The sequence below is a fragment of the Pipistrellus hanaki genome (assembly GCF_964339955.1).
Source record: "Pipistrellus hanaki genome assembly, chromosome: 5".
NCBI lineage: Eukaryota > Metazoa > Chordata > Mammalia > Chiroptera > Vespertilionidae > Pipistrellus > Pipistrellus hanaki.
Window position 1 is genome coordinate 60789292 of NC_140507.1, and position 22175 is coordinate 60811466.

At 34.2% G+C, this 22175-nt stretch overlaps 1 protein-coding gene across 2 annotated transcripts in view; it reads right to left on the bottom strand.

The window, feature by feature from the left end:
* The window catches only part of SPOCK3 (SPARC (osteonectin), cwcv and kazal like domains proteoglycan 3), a 302561-nt gene that overhangs the window by 162821 nt on the left and 117565 nt on the right, over positions 1-22175 (bottom strand). For both annotated transcript variants that reach the window (XM_084884339.1, XM_084884338.1), the window contains exon 3: positions 7686-7731. In XM_084884339.1, the coding sequence (XP_084740465.1) occupies positions 7686-7731 (46 nt within the window). The remainder of the gene's footprint in view (positions 1-7685; positions 7732-22175) is intronic.

Here is a 22175-nt window from a genome sequence, read left to right on the forward strand (position 1 = left end):
TCTGCAAAAATTACATTTGGCTTTAGGTTAATTACGTTTTCCAAGTTTGCAGAGCTAATCATTAGTACAGCTCAGACTAGAGCCCAGTACTCATTCTCAAGCCCACCACATTTCCCTAAAATTATGCTGCCTCTTACCTTACATGAAAGGTCACTATGAAATTTTAAACATGTTGCTGCCTATCTTGTTTTCAAATTTGTTTTAGTTTCTGGCCTTAACTGGAAATACAACCCACCCCACTGCAGTATGGCAATAATTAGCTCATTTGTACAACGATGATTAAAATTATAGGTGATAACTTTAGAGCACAGTATAACAGCAAGACACAGTACTACATGATTAATGACATGAGTGCTAGTTCTAGATGTGCAACTTAATATAAATAGTGACATAATTGCCTAATATATTTGGGCAAGCCCCTTAATTATTAACTGATTGTGAATTTGGAGATAGCATGTCTCACTCTTCTAATAATATAATTTTTTTTGTTAGCCTCCAATTAGAAGGAGAAAACTGCAAAATATTACAGACATAATACTTATTAAGTAAGATTTGGCCAGCAATATATATATGATGATAAAGTGTTTTAAAATAAATTTGATAACATTGTTAACAAATATTTCCCCAATTGTTTTCCTAAAATATGACTTTTAAAACTTTTTCTTGAAAATTAAATGTGTCTCTCCAGTGACAAATGACTGCTTTTCAAAAAATGACAGGAATGAAAATTATTGGCAGAATTAAGCGTTATAATGTCAACATTTAGATTTAACCTTTAACATGCGATCCAAAGGTCTTGCAGAGCGCTGGAAAGATAAAACTTAAAAGCTAACACTTGGAAATCATTCTTTGCCACCTCCTAATTTTAGAGGTCAGAAATTAGAAACCCAAAGCATTTGATTAAATGATCTGTACAAAATTACTGTGAGTGAGAAGAAATCAGTCTTTTCTCTAATGTTAAGGGCAGTTTCCTCATGAAGTCTGACTTGAAATTGCAATGAATGATCATGGATACAGCCAGGCACCCTGGCCTAAATGCTGGCCTAGGTCATGACTCAAAGGACATGTGTGTAGAGGAACCTCAGAATTAAGAATGAAATGAGATATAAACTCTGTTTCTTATTCCAAATAAGCTCTAGGATCAAGGTGGGGGCGGGGGAGTTGGGCGGGAGAATTATTTTCTCCTCAGTGAATAACAGTTTTACTGCTTTTTGAAACGGGAGCAATAATAACTGCCAAACAAACAAACATGGGAGCAAAGTAAAAGCAATAAAAGTAGGAGTTGATGTGATAATTGAGTGGAATAATAACCAAATGCTCATGGTACACAGTAGATGTGCAACAGCTTTGATAACTATTTTTATTAATTTTTTTAGATTCAGGAAAATGATGCCCTAACAAAATAAACTAAAAATGTATGTTATTTTGCTATCAAACCATTATTACAAAATTACTAATAAATTAACGGAGGCTACATAATATCTTGGAAGGCAACAGGATTAGTATCTAGAAGATATAATTCTAATCTCAATTGCCTTTATCAGTATTTGTGTCACCTGAGCAAATAAAAACACAAATTATTCCCAGTTTCTTTATATATCCGAATTAGCAAGTCTTACTCCACTTAAAATTTTTGAAAGATTTTTATCTATTTAACAATTTTTATTAAACACACCCACACATGCACACATCTGACCCAGCTAACTTAAGTCAAAATGTTTAGAGACCAGGTCTAGGCAACTGTATTTTTAAATGAGTGCTTTGTAATCCCATGATCAGGCAGGAAATCACTCCTTCAGCCAGTGGAAGATTCCTGCTAAAAATATTACTTCCTATCTGTATCTACTGATGTTTCAACCTTCACAATATTTATTACTATGCTAGACTAACAAGGTTTGAGATAAGAATATTATTTTTTAAATATCTCAACACTTTTGCATTATATTTTATTGACCCCTTGCTCTATAAATTTGATTGACAATTCAGTAACATATAAGGTCATTAAAGAGAAATAAATATAATTTGTATTTTTTTGCACACCTATGTAAGCTACTGGGATAAAAATAAATTCAGTATTATTTATCTAGATTTTATCTTCTAAATTAAAAACACAGACCTGCCTTTATACAACCTTTATTATCTATGAAGAAAAAAAAGCAGTATTTGACCTAGAACAAAACAAATTTAATATTCTTGATTTCTATATATTAAAGATTATGGTGTAAAACAAATGGAGTAGTTTTATTGTATAAGTAAATTAGAATTAGGTAGGAAGCTGAAGTATATTTCTCATGAGAAGCCCGATGTAGTTCTTATGTATTAAATCTGACATAGAGCAAAGGAACATGCACTTTAGGATTCTAGGTTGAATATGTCTTTGCAGTTTTACAGAGGCTTCTATAAGCCAAGTTTGCCCCAATAAAAGATATAAAGTGTATGATGTAAATTGGCATAGCTCTCAGCTAACAAGGAATTATTTTAACATGATACAAAAAAACACAAAATCAATTATTTTGAGTTTATCAAATAATGATTCAGATCAAATAATGGTTCAGAATTTGCATTTTTATAAAATACTATAATCACATAATCATCTTTGCATGTTATCCCCACTGAATTTCAATTCTGAGAACACCAATTTTTCTACTAGAAAAATGTCAAAAAGCTCCAAGCTTTTAAACAAAGCAGCATTATGGTTATTACCATGCCTCTATTGTGAAGCTTGTTTCAGACTATTGTCAATAAATACCATCTAAGCATATGTAAACAAGTGGAAATTAAAAGCATCTGTGAGAGAGTGAATACCTACATTGTATAATCTATTTGTGCAGTGCCTTTAGACTGTAGAACCTCAGAGGGAAGGGGGTGGGGGGAGGGAGAAGGGGGGGTTGGAAGAGATCAACCAAAGGCTTTGCATATATGCATCACCCATGGACACAGACAATAGGGAGGTGGAGGCCTGGAGTGGGCTGGCTATAAGGGGTCAATGACAGAACAAAGGGGACATATGCAATACTTTCAACGATAAAGATTAAAAATATATAAATATAAAAAGAAGTTTTGTAATGCATTTAAAAAAGGAAAAGATAGTTGGGAGGTACAATTCTCAAATGCTAGTCTTTTTCAAATTCAGAAATAAGTACAGCCATAATAATATAGCAGCTCTGTTCCCCGAAGGGAATAAAAGCTCCAGAAGAAATATCAACACCTCTCCCTTAGTAGCCAGGGATTTATTGCAGGGGGCATCTCGAGCTGTGACTGTCGCTATATGTGACAAGTTTTGCAAATGGATAGGAAGAATTGGGAGAATTCGATAAGAACTCTAAGAACTGATCCTGAAAAAACAGAAACAATAGGTACATACATACATGACTGGCCTTTCAGAGAGCAGTGTCTTTTTTTTTCACCTCCCTCCAGTTCTTGCTCAACTAGATATAAGATTAGCTATTCACATGTCTATCTTTCTTGGCTGGATTTTGAGCATTTTTTATTTAAAAATGGTCTCCAACACACATCACTTTAGGGATTTTTATTGTTGAATTAAATGTAACCAAATTAGCTGCTGTTCCCAGAGAGCTCTGGACTTAGCAAAATAACACACATAGAAACAGCTGGACAGTGTGGCACAGTGGTTGAGCCCCATGAACCAGGAGGTCAAGGTTTGATTTCTAGTCAGGGCACATTTCATGAGTTGCAGGCTCGATCCCCAGTGTGGGACATGCAGGGAGCAGCTGATCAATGGCTCTTTCTCATCACTGATATTTCTATTTCTCTCTCCCTCTCCCTTCCTCTCTCTGAAATCAATAAAACATCTTTAAACGAAACAGCTGAAATGACAGAAGAGTGTTGACCTAAGTCACAGCTACACCTTTTGCCCCTAATTCCATATCCCCAGAAATCTGCACAAGCAGGTGAAACACATCAATTTGTCCTGAAATCTCAGGTCTATTTAAAGTCCATTTCTCTGTTATTAGTCTATAGATACTACTTCAATGTCATGGTAGATACCAGGTGGAGAAACTCCAAACTGGTTTGGAGAGCAAAATTAGGGAATGATAGAAAGCACATTTTGATCCCAACTCTCACTTCAGGGCACCTAGATATCATATTGTGCAGGGGGGAAATAAAAACACTGTTGAATAAAAGGTGATCCTTGTAGATATAGCACTTCCATTTAGAGACTCTAAACAACTGTCAGAAAATACTGCTAAAAATTCCAGTAATTTATCACTTACACACCTACATTAATATGTGACCCAAAAAACAATGTAGGGTTAAAGAAGCAAAGAGAAAAGAAGTAAACAAAATTTTTTTTTAAAGCTATAGCATATCTAGCCAACGCATTCATTAAAACGTTTATCATGCTACTACTTTACTTTATCCATGCATCTCTTCTTTCCTTTGTCATCGTAAACAGAGAATATTTATGCCATGTTCAAAAAGATGCATGTCCTCATTAAAACTATTTTTCAGTCCATTTCTGTTGTGTCAACTCATGATTAGCCACACTAATGAAGAGAAGTAATGGCACAGAAATTTCCAGTGGAGATAACCGAAGCAATTTATTTAGCACATCGATATGTTTTCTTTTATTTTAATGCAGATTTAACATCACCAAAATAGTTTAACTTAAATTCATTTGAAGTCATTATATTTTACCAAAAGTCTTTTTTTTTTAAACAAGCCAAGTGGAAATGTTTTGATTAATGAAAATAAAAATTATGTGAGATGAAAAATCTGTGACAGTTAAACCAAAAGGTAGATAAGATATGTATGAACAATTAGTTAACTTTACCTAGAAGCAAATTTACAGGTGCAAATGTGTTTGTAGATGTGTAATTATGCATAAGTTTATGTGTGTATATATATGTGTCTATGTTTATGCATATATGTACCAAGGAATTATAGGCTGAAAAATGATGCCATTTATATTTTGAAATGTTAACTTACAAGCTCATTAATGGTACTTTAATTTCTGCATATTTTGTGAAGCATCCTATAGAGATGGAAGTATAATGTTATAATGAATATGGTTTAAAATGGCATAAATATAAGCATAAAATGTAATGCTAGATCTTACTCATATGTGAGATATACTTATCAACATACACTAACGTACAAAAATAGATCCAGAGATAAATGGCAGGGGAGGTGGGGGGGTTAGAGGTCAACCAAAGGACTTGTATGCATGCATATTGGTAAAATCAATGGACACAGACACTGGCGCAGTGGGGGCTTGCCCTTGGGGGTGGGAATAGCTGGGGGGGGGTTAATCAGGGGGAAAGGAGACATATGTAAAACTTTAGACAGTAAAAAATAGTTGATACTTTGAAAAAATGTAATTCTAAGCCAATTTTTTCTCACTCTTTTCAGGAAATATACAAATTTCCAAAAAGGAAAGTGAAAAATCAATTTATATCGATGTGCTATGCTGTTCATAAACCAATGAAAAACAGAATACAAAAATTATAAACATTCATAAAAAGTCTTCTATGTTCAACAGCTCAATTATGTTTTGAAAATAATACTGAACAGAAGAGCATATCATCAGGAAAAACAACAAACATTAGAAGTCAACATCTCACGTCTATTCTATCCAAATGATGAAATCTTATCTTATTCAGCATTGGATGGGAAAAGGATGTTTTTCCTTACTCCTCACTATGGTCTACCAATGGGTTAGTTAATTTTACTCAAAACCAAAAACAAATGCATGTATCTCAAACGAACTTTTTCTATATAGTACTTTCTTATGTATGTTTACCAATAACATATGTTCCATTAATCAAAACCCAGGGTCTTATAGTCTACAAAATATTGTCTAAAACAGAGAAACAAAGCATTCAGCTCTATTTCTAAAGTACATTCAAGTAAATATTTATTTTTAAAGCATAAACTTTATAATTCTGTTAGTCGTTATTTTATTTTAAAGCTATCATATAAGGAACAGTACCACATAGTGATTAGGAAATGGGATTCAGGGGTCAGATTACCTGGACCCAAATCCAGACTGTCACACTGCAGGCCTATGACCCTGGGCAGGAGCTTTAACCTCCTTCAGTGCCTCACCTTCCACATCGTCTGGCAGTGGTTACTTTGAAGATTTAATGAACTAATATATTGAATACTTAGAATAGCGACTCAATACATGACACTCTTAATAAATATCAGCTATTATCATGTCATGATATTCCTCTTTGCCTCATAAATATGATGTTTTTGACAAGTTAGTAGGCTGAAAACCTCTTTGAAAATTAAAATAAATCTGGTTTAAAGTACGTAAGGTTTTGGAAGCTTCCCTGTAGCAATCTTTTTTATTTTTTACTTTAGTGAGAGATAAATCATTGTTCAACATATCATCATCACACACACACACACACACACACACACACACACACACACAGAATCTTTATTGAAATTGGATGCATCACATATGGCAAATTTAAGTGTTAATATCCATTTAATACATAACTCTAATTTTTCAAGGTTTATAATTCCATCATAATAATTTATTTCCCAAGAAAGCTTGCAAATATATCTCCGTCTGCATGTCATTATTTTTTCATTGCTTGCCTTTTGGTTCATTTCATCTGACTTATTAGTAAGCAAATCAAAATTAATTTTTTTTGGAAATTTTAAATGCATACTCCACAAATGAGGTGGCCACATGAAGTGCAGAAGAAATAAACTAATATGAAAGGTTGGTTTGGATATGAGTGACTTTTTCCAATTGCTGGTTAACATCAATGTGGACAACAGTCCCTGTCTAGGTCCATCCAGGTTGGTTCCCTCTTAGAGAGATTGGCTATTGAAGCATTCATTCAAAATATACAATCAAAAGTTACCAGGAATAACCTAAGCTTCCATTAATAACACATTATGGCTCTTTCTTAAAAAATTATTTCTATTTCTAAGTTATACTATTTTATGGAGTAATATCTTTTGTAAGTTTACTTTAAGCTATATAAAGTAGGAATTTCTTTTGTTTCAAGCTTTAAAAAGGAAAGTATCTGGTTCTAATATTGTACAATTCAGTAAACAAATCTGTTTAATAATATATTTGTGTAATAATCTTTGCATTGAGTTTGGTGTTTTCATTCTCAATGCACAGGTAGAAGTACTTCCTTCCCCATGCATAATGCCCTGCTTTTACTTCTCAAGTAAGCAAACCAGAGCTACATAACTGTGTGTACAAAGGTGTGGGAAACCCCAATTATATGTAAGGCTTTTCCATTTGGGCCTAACCAAAACCCTAGCTGAGTCTAATTACCAGACATCTCGGTTTAAATAAAAGTTTTTATTAACTGAGAAAGAGACACCATAGTCATTTGTTTGGAATTTTTACACAAATATGTTTATTTCCTAGTGACTGGACTTGCGACTATATTCAAAATTGGAGGAAGTGACTTGTATAACAAAAAGTGGCCATGGTATAGCTCAGAAGCCTAAATTGTAACCTAAGATCTGCATCTAATAATAAGAGTCATCCTGATATAACCATGTTACCTAATGAGTATATTTAATTACATTATTCTGAAATGAAAGCAATTATTGCTGAGTTTTTTCATACATCTAAGCTCTCCTATTCAGTATCTTAAAAAATCTAACCAGACAGTTAATATCATGTTCAAAACAGTGATTATAGACATGTAAAGATTTTTATTTTAAAATAATTAGATTCTTACCCTGATCAAAGGCCTTTCCTGGACTCCAAGTGCGGAAATAATCATCCTAAGGGGAAAATAATGTGAATTGAGTGGATATGAGTTATTACAATGGAAAGAATCGTATAAAATCTAAAATAAATTAGAAAATACAGAAGCTGAATACAAACCTCCACTTCCTGTAATGGCAAGCAGCAAATTATAAAGAAATAAAAAAAATAAAAAGAACAAGAGAAAAACAAAGTTATCAAAATGGAACACATTATTTACATGTTATAGAAATATCTTTCAATAAATGTGTTCATTTTTCATTGCAAGTCTGTGGTTACTCTCACAACTTAACTATTGTATTTTGGTTTGCCACTTTACTTAAATACCATAATGCAATACTTTCAGTTGCAATACAACATGCAATATAACATGCAGATAATTACCCTGATCTAATAAGCTATAAAAGTATCTTGCCAGTGTCCAATTACATAACTTTATAATAGTAAATGGAAACATTAATAAGGCAAGTGATTTTCCGCTAGACTATAAGGTATAAATATACTTTGTGTAAATCAGTCACTTATTAATTATCTAAGGAATTCATCAAAATGCAATTGGAAGCTTTAAAAATGCACACCTAATTCAATCTTGCCTAAAGTTTAAATCTTTTATATGAAAAAAATCATTACTATATGTTTACTATCCAGTGTGTAAATATAACCATACAACACAGATGTGGGGTAAAGTATAGGGGGAAAAATTTACCAAGAATAAAGACAAACTGACTAACTTTACTTTAATAATGGTTTTTATACCCTAAAAGTATTATACACATACATACTTCATACATACCACCTTCTATGTTAAGTAGAACAGATTTCACTGCTTCAATGAGTAAGCTATTTTCCCCATAGTAAGAAAAAGCACATTGTGAAGCTCCTTAAAAAAGCATTTCCTAGCTCAATACTCTTGGACACACAAAGGCAATCCATTGGAAACACAGAACACAGGAAATGCAGAAAGGCCAAGGAGAGTCTTTTAGGCTCCTTCCTAAGCTCTTTGCTAACACCTTCCAATGAACATAGAGGAAAATGTGGCATATTTTCATTACGGAAATAAATACATTTCTCAATTTTATTTATTCAAAAATTGTCAATTGCTACAAAACATTTTCTTTATTGTGACTAATCATTCACCACCTTCTGCATTCCCACCTCACCAACTTCAAATAAAGAGATTAGCCAAAGATCGTATATGCATAGCCGATGGACATAGACAATAGTGTAGTGAATGCCTAGGGCTGGTGGAAGGAGGCAAAGGGAAGAAAACGAGGGACATCAGTAATACTGTCAATAATATTAATATAATATAGTATATTATAATGTAATAATATAATGTAATAATATAATATAATAATATAATATAATATAATATAATATAATATAATATAATAAATCCTAAATAAAAAAAGCCTAATACGTTAAGTGTCCAGTCATCTAGTTGGCTGTTCAACCAATCAATGCATAATATGCTGATGATATGCTAAGGTTGCTCAACTGCTCGCAATGGTGTGCAATGATGGGCACTGATCATCAGGGGACAAACAGTCAACTGGTCAACCAGTCACAATGATGTGCACTGACCACCTGAGGGTAGACACTTCAACAGGTAGATTAGCTTGCTGCTGGGGTCCAGCTTATCTGGACTGAGCAAGATGGGCCAAACACACCCTAGAGCCTTCTCACGGTCCCTCCCAGCCCCAATTGTGCACCAGTGGGGTCCCTCAGCCTGGCCTGCATTCTCTCGCAATCTGGGACCCCTCAGGAGATATCAGAGAGCCAGTTTCAACCCAATTCTGCAGGCCAGGCAGAGGGACCCCACTAATGCATGAATTTATGCACCAGGCCTCTAGTATATAATAAAAGAGAGAGGCAATCCACACTGATAGGTTCTATTCTGCAAAATTGTCCAGGATTAGATTAAAGGTGGATAACACCACTGGGTAATCAAATAAACAATGATTATGCAGTCTCTTTTCAAACCTCTTTTTAAAAATTATTTTAGCATAATACAATTCTTGGACAACTAAGATTATAAATTAAAAGATTCCACTCAAAGTCTCTAAAGTTTAGCAGGGAATCATTACACACTCATTTAAAATATTTCCTTTTTTTTTTTTTATTACATCTCACTGTTTAAGGATGATGACTATTTATTCATTTCCTGCGGGAAGAGGGATTGGAGCTTTCATTTCCAAAGGGGACAATGGGCACAGGAGTGATGAATTCTGGTATATTAAGGCTGACTTTATTGTTTACTAGCTGCACAACTTTGAAAAGCTGATGACCTAAACCTCAGAACCCTGTGAATAAAGCTGGAAAATAATACCTACCTATCTGGTGAGGTTGCTGGGGTATTTGTTATACAAAATGTAAACTAGCAGCACAACAACTGGCATGAAGGAGAGGCTACAGCATACTTGCTTATCACAAGGGCCAGGTTCATCTCCCTCAGTATCTTTGGGCCACAGCACCATGAGACATGCTCTTATTACTGCTGACAAGATCCTTTAGTTTTTTAGAAAGAGTCAGAGACTCCTCATAACATTTGTGAAATGCCAAATGTTGGATGTAATGAGCATTTTTAAAGCCTACATTTATGAGTACAGCATTTAATGCAACAAGGCAAGCGTTTCTGCTATCACCTCAGACTATTCTGAAGTGGTACAGCAACCAGGGGCATCATCCAAAAAGATGTGGGTAAGTCTTTATTGCCATAGTGACACCATCCATGTAAATAAGACAGATCTATAAGTGGGAATAGGTGTGGAACAGACACTAATAACACTGATAACATGAAAGCAACACGTTTGACACAGCACATAGTGTTTGAAATCCTCAAGATCTTTACAGATTAGCAGAAATTAAGTGTATGTACATAGAATGTTATTGGTAAAATCCATCCTCAACCACTTTTAATTTAACTTCCTTCAGAATAACACAATCACATTGGGTTAGTCTGGGACCACCGTTATAAAAATCTATAATCATAATATAAACGAAGAGCCAGGTTCTTTTGGCTATGTCCAGGGCAATTTCAAAGTCTGGCCATTTTGGGGATCTAATACAGTATTTAAAAAAAGCAAAATAGTTAGCCTATCAGCCATATATATATATATATATATATATATATATATATATATATATATATTGATTTTTTACAGAGAGGAAGGGAGGGGGATAGAGAGTTAGAAACATCGATGAGAGAGAGACATTGATCAGCTGCCTCCTGCAAACCCCCCACTGGGGATGTGTCCGCAACCAAAGTACATGCCCTTGACGGGAATCGAACCCGGGACCTTTCAGTCTGCAAGCCGACGCTCTATCCACTGAGCCAAACCGGTTTCGGCCTATCAGCTATTTTTAAATATTTTTCTTTGTGTCCTCATATCACTAGACTTTGTGTGTGTGTGTGTGTGTGTGTGTGTGTGTGTGTGTGAAGATGGTTTCATCTCATTATATCCTGGGAATTTTGCCAGGATGCGAAATAAATGTGCGTTCAAGTAAGTGTTCATTCAAGCGCAAATCTTTTGCGTCAAAAGCTTTATGTGAATATTGGTTGTTCTCAGGCTTTAATTTAGACCCAAAATAAGCCAAGGAGGGATTAAAAAAAAAAACAACTGCAAGAAATGCCCCCAATTGGAGAAGTGCAGGTTCCCATGACTGAAACTAAGCCTGAGTGTTCCAACAGGCAAAGTTGAATTCCTGTCACTCTTGTCCAAAAAGCTTACACCAGTGAATTACAGCAGCAATATTAAAAAGGCAATATTATGCCTTTGCCAACTTCTTATACTTAAGAAAATATGTGTTCATTTTAAAAAATATATAATCTACATAACAAAATTTGATTTTGTATCCTGTAACTTAAACTCTTTCCTTGTGGTTTTAATGGTCAATTTTTCCTAATTTTAAATCAAATGCGTATTTAACGTAGAGCACAGTTTCTCAACCTTGGCTTTAATGATATTTGGGCCAGATATTTGATGTATTGGGGGAGTGATTGTCCTGTTCACGGCAGGCTGTTTAGCAGCATCCCTAGCCCCTAGCCAGGAGATACCAGTAGCAACCTCCCTAAAGGTGTGACAAATAGAAATTCGCCAAGTACTGCCAATGTCTCCTCGGAGGGAAAAACATCACCTTTTTGAGGACTATTGATCCGAGTTTTGGGGAAATACAACAAGACAAATGAGTCAAAATATCCTACAACAGTGGGCTACTAACAATAAAGATTTTCTTCACATATGTTTTAATATATTGAAATAACATTGTACATTCAACTTTATATACAGGTTTTTTGCATGTAACATTTATTAAGAGCACTGTAGAATTGTATTAATGCTTTTTTCAAAATATTTAATGCCTAAAATATTTTTGTGTAGATATTACCATCATTTAGTTAGCCCTTCATATGTCTACATTTTTGTATTGTTTATAACATTCTGCTCTAACAAACGACTCATATATAAATGACTAAGTATTTATTCTCTTATAAATATAGAATATAAGTTTAGGAAGGTGGTCCCTGGGAACAAACACCATACCCAGAATAAGAAACTAACTTTCTGTGACAATAACTGGTTATAACCTTGCTTTGACCATATAGAGTAGATCTGAAAGACACGTTTATATCCAAAGATCAACTGTTGAATTCATTCAAGCACTGCTACATCTGTGCTGATGTATCCTCCCATTGCCTGAGGAAATAACAAGGTTTGGAAAACTAGGTCAGGGATTAATTAAGCATCCTCATAGATTTTTATAAGTAATCACTTGGGAAAAGGAGTCTTGATGCCTAAAAACAACTCAACCCCTAGAGGGAAACATAAAAAGGGTGGTGCTCAGGCATTATTGTTAACTATTGTTAAGCCATTGAATCTGTTTCAGTGTCCATGAAGAGCTGTACAGGCAATATATTAGAAAAGATATTGCTAGCTAAGGATGCCACTTTAAAATAAAAATCAATAGAGATACTATCGATGTCTACTGGACACAATTTTGTCCTACATTCCTAGAATCATTCTGTAATTTATATTGCACAGCTACTATTAAGTATTTTAAGCTAAAGAAAAAGTATTCCACAAGTACAAAATTAGACACAGAAGATTATACTTTTGGAGACACATAGCAGAAATAAACTGGGTGCTAAGCTGATGATTATCAATGGTGGGTATTTCTGATACAGCATATAAATATACTAAAGGTATGACAGTCCCATTTTAGCTGCAGTACAAAATCTGATGGCTGATCTATACCAAAATTGACCAGGTGATATTATTTTCATAATACTTCTCTTCCCTATCTGAAGTCTGATAGAATATCTCAGATTTCATACAGGATCTTTGTATGTAGTCAATCATTTGGAATACCCACAAACATTGAATATATATTATTCATGCATATATGTTGAAATATATATTGAAATGTATGGGTATATTATAGGTGTATAATAAATTAGTTCCTGTTTATGACATTTAGATAACATTTAAGTAACATTTTAGTGATATGAGACATCTCACAAGTCAGATATATTTTAACCAATTATAGTTATTGGTTAAACAAGAAAATCCAGGTAGTATAAGGTTCATAAGACTTCATTACAAATTTGCAGAACTCCCTTGTATATGATTATGGAAACCTAGAAAGTTACTCAGAGAGACTAAATAAGTAAATAGGTAAATTCAGCTAGGGTATTGCCTACTTTATATTTAGACACTTTATTATTACAGGACAATGAAATATATAAACTATGATATTGGCTTCATACTATACTAAGCAAGAAAGCAATTTTCTCTTAGTTTTTTTGTTTTGTTTTGTTTTGTTGTTGGTGGTATTTGTTTGTTTTAATTGACAGTCACACTTGGTAGTACTTTTTTTACTCTAAGGCATTTATAAGTATATTTTATTATATTAAATATTTATATATTTTCTTTCATTAATGATACACTATTTAAAATATAATTTTTAATAGTTTACCAATAATAGATTCCTCCAAAAGCAGTAGTGTTTTATCAGTGTTGTCATTCAGATAATGTCTCACATTTTGAATAAATTGATTAAATTTTTTTAAAATTCCAGAATTAATAATTACAAAAATTTGCCGAAACCGGTTTGGCTCAGTGAATAGAGTGTCGGCCAGCGGACTGAAAGGTTCCAGGTTCGATTCCGGCCAAGGGCATGTACCTTGGTTGTGGGCACATCCCCAGTAGGGGTTGTGCAAGAGGCAGCTGATCAATGATTCTCTCTCATCGATGTTTCTAACTCTCTATCCCTCCCTCTTCCTCTCTGTAAAAAATCAATAAAATATATTATTAAAAAAAAATAATTACAAAAATTTAAGAATGGTACAATTAAAAACAAAACAGAACACAATTTCAGTGGATGAGTTAGACATTTAAAAAACAAAAATGAGGATATATCATCAGGATATTAAGGCCAAGAGTAGTTCAGATACAGTTAGAACCCTCTATCTTCCATTTACTCTAGTTCAACAACTCTTAAGTTTTTTATGGAAATTAAAATGAATAATAATGCCTTTAAACTGTGGAAAGATTAAACAATATGTGTAATGTATTAGGATAGTTTCTAGTTCACAATAAGCACAAAAAAAATGGCACCTATCATTATTATAGCCAGAAAAACTTCTAGTGGTTGTCATAATGTCTTTCTTAAATTGGCATCATACAAAAATAAAAATTATTAATAAAATAATTAAGATTGTTAAAATGTGGAGCAGGCAGTGGGAAACAGCTTGTTAGTATCTCATTGTGGCCTCTGAATTTTGAAGCCAAATGCACATAAAGTATGACCTATTCACTTCCCAAAGATATATCAGAGATTTGTCACCTTGTCCCCGTGCTCCCCAACTATTCCAATGAGCATTTATTGTGCATTCAATAAATGCTCAGGAAAAAGTAAATTAAGTGAAACATAGTCTCTGACTTTAAGGAGCTCAGAATCTAATGTGAAGGCCAGAAGCACTCCATAATTGGCTATTTGATGACAAACCTGAACAAATTATGATGGGAACAAAGAAAGAAAACACTAATAAAAGATAAATATGCAAATTGACCATACCTTCGAGACACCCACCAGCCAATCAGGAGTATGTATGCAAATTAACAAAAAAGATGGCAGGTTAATTTGCATACATAGGCACTGAGACGCTCTGGACAGGACAATTGCATCATTACCAGGGTGATGATGCAGGCATTTTGCACAGACCCAGCCACTCCGGGCCTCCGGGCAGCTTGGGAAGGTTGAAAGCCTGCTCCAAGCCAAAGCAAAGGCAGCACAAGCAGCCAGGGGAAGGAAGGCCCATTCTTACATGAATCTTTATGCATTGGTCCACTAGTAAATCTATAATGTTCTTCATGGGAAGTCTTCACAGGGAAGGCAACTTGTAAGCATGCTCACATAGGATATAGAAACCAGAAAGTTAATGTTCCAAGGGCATTGAGATAGTATCTAGTCTTCCATTACTTTAAAGATGAAGAATCTGAAGCTCCTGTCGTATAGGAGTAGATAATCTACACAGAGGGCCTTTATCACTTGCTTCCCTTACTTAACATCCATCCGACTACTCACAATGAATGAAGTCTCATCCTCCTCCCTTTGTTAACAGTGTGGCTTTCATGCCTTGCTTGACTAATAGAATGTCGCAGAGTGGATTTCAAGAATTTGCTAATTTACAAAAGGCTTTTCATTCATTCAGCCACTATGAGAGAAGCCCAGGTCACATAGAGAAGCAATGCCCCAAATTTCATCCAAATTCAATGCCAGCATATGAGAAAGCCTTTCTGAACTTCAAAATGACTTGAAACCCAGCATTCATTCTACTACAATCACTTATTAGAGAACCAAGGTGTGAACTATAGAACTGAGCCTAGTCAAAGCATAGATGCATGAGAGATAATAATAAACTGGTTTTAGGCCCCTAAGTTTTAAGGTGGTTTGTTACACAGCAATTAATAACTGGAAAGCCCCCAAGGCATAAAATTCGTCAGTTACAAATTTCCAAATCTTGTTTAGTATGTCTTTTATAACAGCATGTCTTTGTATACATAGATACTGAAATTCCAAACTGCACTTTGTTCGCAGGATTTCAGCTGCAATTCATTCAAGAAATCCTTGCAACATCAATCCTCCTGGGTGTCTGATGCTGAGCAATGGCTTTAGTTTTAGAACACAGCTACTTGACCTTGCAGAGAACTCTCAGAACAAATCCTGAGGAGTCATCAGTATCTTGGCCCTGTATATACTTATCAATCTATGCTCTATTCATTCTTTTCTGGGATTCTCCTCTTTATCCACTGACTTTGATTCTCTTCCTAAACTTTTCAGTCAACTTCTAATTTCTACAAAATGTCCTGCATCTAAATCTTTTCACCTGACTTCCTAATCTGGACCTACTGGCCTCTATTTGGATAAGTCTTGCTTCCAAAAAACAAACAAACAAACAAAAAACCACCACATCTATCCCCTAAGACTTTTTCCCCACAAGCCAGTAAAAGACAAAAGGGTACATGGCTTCAAATTTCACTCTAAGAGAACATAGTCACAAACACATTCAGAAAGTAGAGAGAGTGTGTTGGCCCTATATCTCTTCAGGGAAGGAAGTATTGGACCAAAGGCCCCATAGTCAAAGACCCTATTTATTTCTAAGGAATAAGACAATCAACAGAATGTTTATATTTAAGGGAAACACAAACGGCATAAAGATCCCTGATTTTTAACCTTACTACAACAATTATATTTTTTCATTCACATCTCCAGAATAAGTATAACAAACTATTGCTCTACTTTAGTGACAAAAACTATTAATCTTATTTGTGTGCATAAGAATAAATTTGTGATTATCCTCACCTTCTCATGCAAAACTTTTAAATTTCTCTAAAATTAACTCTTGTTACTGTTATGTTTCAATAACTCAGGTTCTGCTAATTCTATGAGCTAAAAGATAGCAATGGAAACCTGTATGTTTTAATGTGTTGCATATTATGACAGTCTCATTTACACATCTCATCCTATTATGGGAAGAATTACTAGTATAATTTTTAAGTCAGCAAATTTCACAAAGAGGCAATTCTCCTGTGTAAAAATATTTAATATGTGATTTGATCACAAGATAGAGTAAGTAAGCATCGTATGACTGCAAAGAAATTACCTATATGAGATGAACTATCTGTTTCAGGCCCTCAAGTGTCATATTCATTACCAAAGTACCACTCATTTTCCATGTGATGTCTTAGGACCCTGAAAGAATGCATTTATAACACTTTGGTGAGCCTTTTACTTTTTAGAGAACATTTCATGCTCCCTGATTCACCACAGATTAAACACATAAATAAAATAAATTGTGTGAAAAGGACAGTGTCATTGGGATATACCTCAATGGTCTCTGAAAAACTCTGCAAATTGAGGTACAAATCCTTCTGGATATATATGGACGAGCACTGGTTACTATTACATTGATATATAAAACTTAAAGTTCATTCACATCTGGAAAAGACACAAAAACACATTGTCTTAATAAAATAAGGACTTTTAAGTATTGGGAATCTGCATTGTAACTACAAGAACACTAACATACTTAAGGAAATTGGGTCTGGGGAGGAAGCGGCTTGAAGTTACTGCTCACGTGCTCTGAATAGGGAATTTATGCATCTGTAAGAGGTGAGTACTTCCAATATCATTTAAATTTCACTACTGAGGAAAATGAAGAGATTAAGTAATCTGTTAAAATTATTCAACTAGTTAGAAGTAGAGGTGGGATTTGAACCCCAGAAGTGTGGTTCACAGAGACTGCATGCTTAAACATTAAACTATACCACAGGTCAGCATCCATGTCCCATGGGCCTGGCCCACCACCTATTTCTGTAAATTAAGTTTTGTTAGAACACAGTCACACTCGTCCTTTTGCATACTGTCTATGGCACTCATCATAGAGTACAGTAGTTATGACTGAGTCCATTCAGCCTGCAAAGCATAATGGCCTGCAAAGCTGGTTTTGTACTATGATTCTATACTACACTACACCCATAAAGCATGGTTATGAAATAATAAGAAAACAACATTTAATGGAAAACATCTCTATTTCCACACAGAAAAGCAAGTCTCTTTAGAAGGGGATAAAAAGTATTTTAGATGTTTAATGTTCCAAATCTATATGATTCATTCCCATAATCTCAAGGCTTCTAAATTTTCCAAATATTTCATTTCCCCGTTCTGACCATAAATCTAGCTTGTACATAAAACTTCAGATGAGCTTATTTTATTTTCACCACAGGAAATCAAAATGAATAACCTGGAATCAAGGAAGAATATGATTCTAAAAAAATCTGTATATCACACACAAAAAAACGTTTAAGTTATCTTTATTGTTGAAAGTATCGCAGATGTTCCTTTTTCCCCCCATTGACCCCTTCTAGCCTGCACCTGCCCGCAACCCCAGGTCTTCACCCCACTATTATCTATAACCATGAATATGCATATATGCAAATACATTCTTTGGCTAATCTCTTCCCACCCACCTACCCTGCCTTTCCTTTGAGATTGGACAGTCTGTTCCATGCTCAAATGTGCATTAAGTATGACATTGTTATCCTCAATTTAAAATAATAAAGGATAAATTAAGGTAAAGAACCTGTAGATGCTATAAAAGTGTTTCTAATCCTAGAACACTTTCCAGATTAATGAATCAAAAACTTTATTGTTTAGTTTTGAGGCATCATCCAATATAAATAGCCCCATATTTATTTCATATTATTTTGGTATTTATGCCATTTTCTTAGTGTTCATAACTCATAACTTTTAGAAACTCTATAAAACTAGATATTGAATATAGTTTAAATATAAGAATGTGTGTCATACCAAAGATAAATTTTAGAAGAATTTATATATTTATATATATAAAATATATATAGATCACTCTGGTAATCATTAGCATATAGTCAATGAAAATATGGTACTATTTAAAATATGAATTAAGTAACTGTATAAAGTAGAGAAAATCTAACATCATAAATGCAAGCAAAATAATGTTTATCTTTTTTTAGAATGTCCTAACTTAAAAACAAGGTGTGTTAGTTATTTCATTATTTAATCAATAATGTATTTCTCTTTGTTTGTTTTTCCCCCAGCAGCAACAGTAAGCCTTTTCAGATTCTATACTGACTAGGTAATAGGGAAAAGTTTTATATGTGAATTCTAATTACTTCCAACTGGATGCTTTATGATGATTAATACCTGAGAATAAAACCCTTTTGAACATAGGTATTTTTAGATACAAATTGAAAGCTGGTGTGCTCCCATTGAATCTTTATTTTTAAGACAATTTCCAATTTGTTTTCATGGTTATTATCACTTTATTTCATCCTGTATAAATTGAGATTCTCATGCACGGTGCCATTACCTGTAGTAATAGTGTTATAGTCATAGTTCAAATAGTGCTATAGTCATAGTTCACTGGCTTGTAAAAAATTTTAAACTAAAGTATGATTTATTCTTGCCCTGGAAACTTGGCTTTGTGACTAGTATCTTCTCCTTAATCTTCAGTATTACATGATGGGAGAATTTCTCAAAGACTGATCCTTTCCTCAATTCAAAAATTTGGTGTATCTTGAAAATTATAAGTATCTTGTAGCTTGTCACTTATTTAAGTTTTAGATTTCAGATTTCTTGAAACACTAAAATAATACCACCAAAAATATCAACACAATAGGTTTTTTAATGTTCCAGTATACCAGATAGCTGGAAATGAGAATTATAAAGTGTAGTGAAGGATTATATTGAGGATAGTGCTAATAAACAATAGTTAGGAATCACTGGACTCTCCGTGTACTGGCAGGAAATGAGACACACACTGCCCATCAGTTTTTAGAAAGGGCATAGTTAGCCTGACTCCATAATAAGTCAACCAAAATTTAATGCTTAGAATAGCGTGTTTCAGAGGAAAAATAAAAAAGAAAGAAAAACAAACAAAATGAATAGTGATTTTCAACCTTTTTCATCTCATGCCACACATAAACTAATTACTACTAAAATTCTACAGCAAACCAAAAAATATCTTATACTTTTTGCTTATCTGACAAAAAATAGGGATACTTTTTATTAATTTACCAAATAATAATAATAATAATAATAGTTACCTACTCTTTTTGCTCCATAGTGACTTTAAAAAAAAAAAATCAGCTGTCTTGCTTGTACTAGTATATAAGGTTTTCTGGTAACAAGAATTAAGCAATCAGATGTAACTTTATTATGCAACATAACCAATAAGATGTAACACTATTATATGACCTATATATTTATAGGTCAAGACAGAGATTAATATCAAATGGCTATTATCAGGTTGACTGTTGTCATTTTTTATTTATGTCACAATTTAGGGAAAAGAGGCCAGTGCCCCTGACTAAATTATCAGGTATTGCATGTTTTAAAAATTCCTGAGGCACGTCAGTTGAAAATTACTGGCTTGGAACAACAAATCTTTACCTTACATTTTCTAACGTTCAAAAATCTGGACAAGCTAAATGCTGCTGCCACAGAGTCTCCCAATCAAGGTGCCAACCAGGCTGTATCCTCATGTGAATGTTTTACCAAGGGAGGATCATCTTCCAAACTTCCACATATTGGGGAGGGGGGGGGGCGGGGCGGGGGAGACAAAGGTTTAGTCCTTCCTAAATTTTGGATTGAGTATTTCAGTCCCTCACTAGCTCAGTCCTAGTTTCTTGCCACATGTTCTCTACACATGCCAGCTCACACCATCGTATCCCTTACTATGAGGCCTTCAACAGAGAGTGAAAGAGGATGTCTAAGACAGAATATGATCTTTGATCTTTCATAAGGTAATTTCAGATTAATGTCCAATCACTATTGCACATTTTATTTATTAGACCATATTTAAACACAAGAGCATGCATACTAGGATGTGGGGGACTGATGGGGTTCCATCTTAGAGGTTTGCCACCACAAGGGGGTGTTAGAAGCTATTTTACTCATTTTACACCACAATATTTCATTTTCCATTGTCGCGAGTCTAAAGAAATTGCATTGCAAATGTCACTTGTTTCTTTAAGATTCTGTAAACTTCACTGGGTATATCTATACTATGCAGCAATGCTTCAAAACCTATTTGTGGTGAAGAATCAGTTTTATTTCCCCCCACCATTGCAGAACAAATAAGTGTACAACAAAATAAATGATTTTAAAATAAAATAAAAACAGACACTAAAAGGATTCCAAGCAGTTACAGGTGGAATCCATACTCAAATGTAAATGAGAACACAATCCAAAATCTATATGGCACAATGATTTCCCAGAGAGAAAGTCCCAGCATTACAGGCCTGTTTTAAGAAACAAGAAAAATCTCAAGTAAGAAATCTATTTCACACCTAAAGGAACTTGAAAAACAACAACAAACAAAGCCCAAAGTGAGTAGAAGGAAATAAAATCTGAGCAGAAATAAACATCATAAAGACTAAAAAAGTCATACAAAAGATCAACAAAACCTAGTGCTCATTCTTTGAAAAGATAAATAAACCTTTAACCACACTCAACCAGGAAAAAAAAAAAAGGAACCAATTAAAGAAAATCAAAAATTAAAGAGGAGAAGTAAAAACTGACATCAAAGAAATACAAAGGATTGTAAGAAAATAGTATGAACAAAGACATGCCAACAAATTGTAAAACTAGGGTAAATGGATAAATTCCTAAAAACAATTAAATGTTGCAAAATTGAATCAGGAAGAATCAGAGAATCTGAATAACCAATTACAACCAATACACTGAAAACAGTAATAAAATAAAAAATAAAGCACAAAATGTTCATTGCAGTATTATGTACAACAGCCACGATTTGGAAGTAGCCCAAGTGCCTATCAGTAGATGAGTGGATAAAAGAGGAAGGAAGGAAGGAAGGAAGGAAGGAAGGAAGGAAGGAAAGAAGGAAGGAAGGAAGGAGGGAGGGAGGGAGGGAGGGAGGGAGGGAGGGAGGGAGGGAGGGAGGGAGGGAAGGAAGGAAGGAAGGAAGGAAGGAAGGAAGGAAGGAAGGAAGGAAGGAAGGAAGGAAGAGAGAAAGAAAGAAAGAAAGAGAGAAAGAAAGAAAGAAAGAAAGAAAGAAAGAAAGAAAGAAAGAAAGAAAGAAAGAAAGAAAGAAAGAGAGAAAGAAAGAAAGAGAGAGAAAAAGAAAGAAAGAGCGAGCGAGCTATGGTACATTTCCATAGTGGAATTGTACTCGCCCATAAAAAAAGAAGCAAAATCTTACCTTTTGTGACGACATGGATGGACCTGGAGAATATTATGCTAAGTGAAATAAGCTAATCAGAGAAAGACAAACACTACATGATTTCACTTATATGTGGAATCTGCTGAGCAAAATAAACTAACCAACAAAATAGAAACAGACTCATAAATATAGAGAACAGACTGGAAGCTGTCAGAGGGAAAGAGGTTCTGGGGGGTG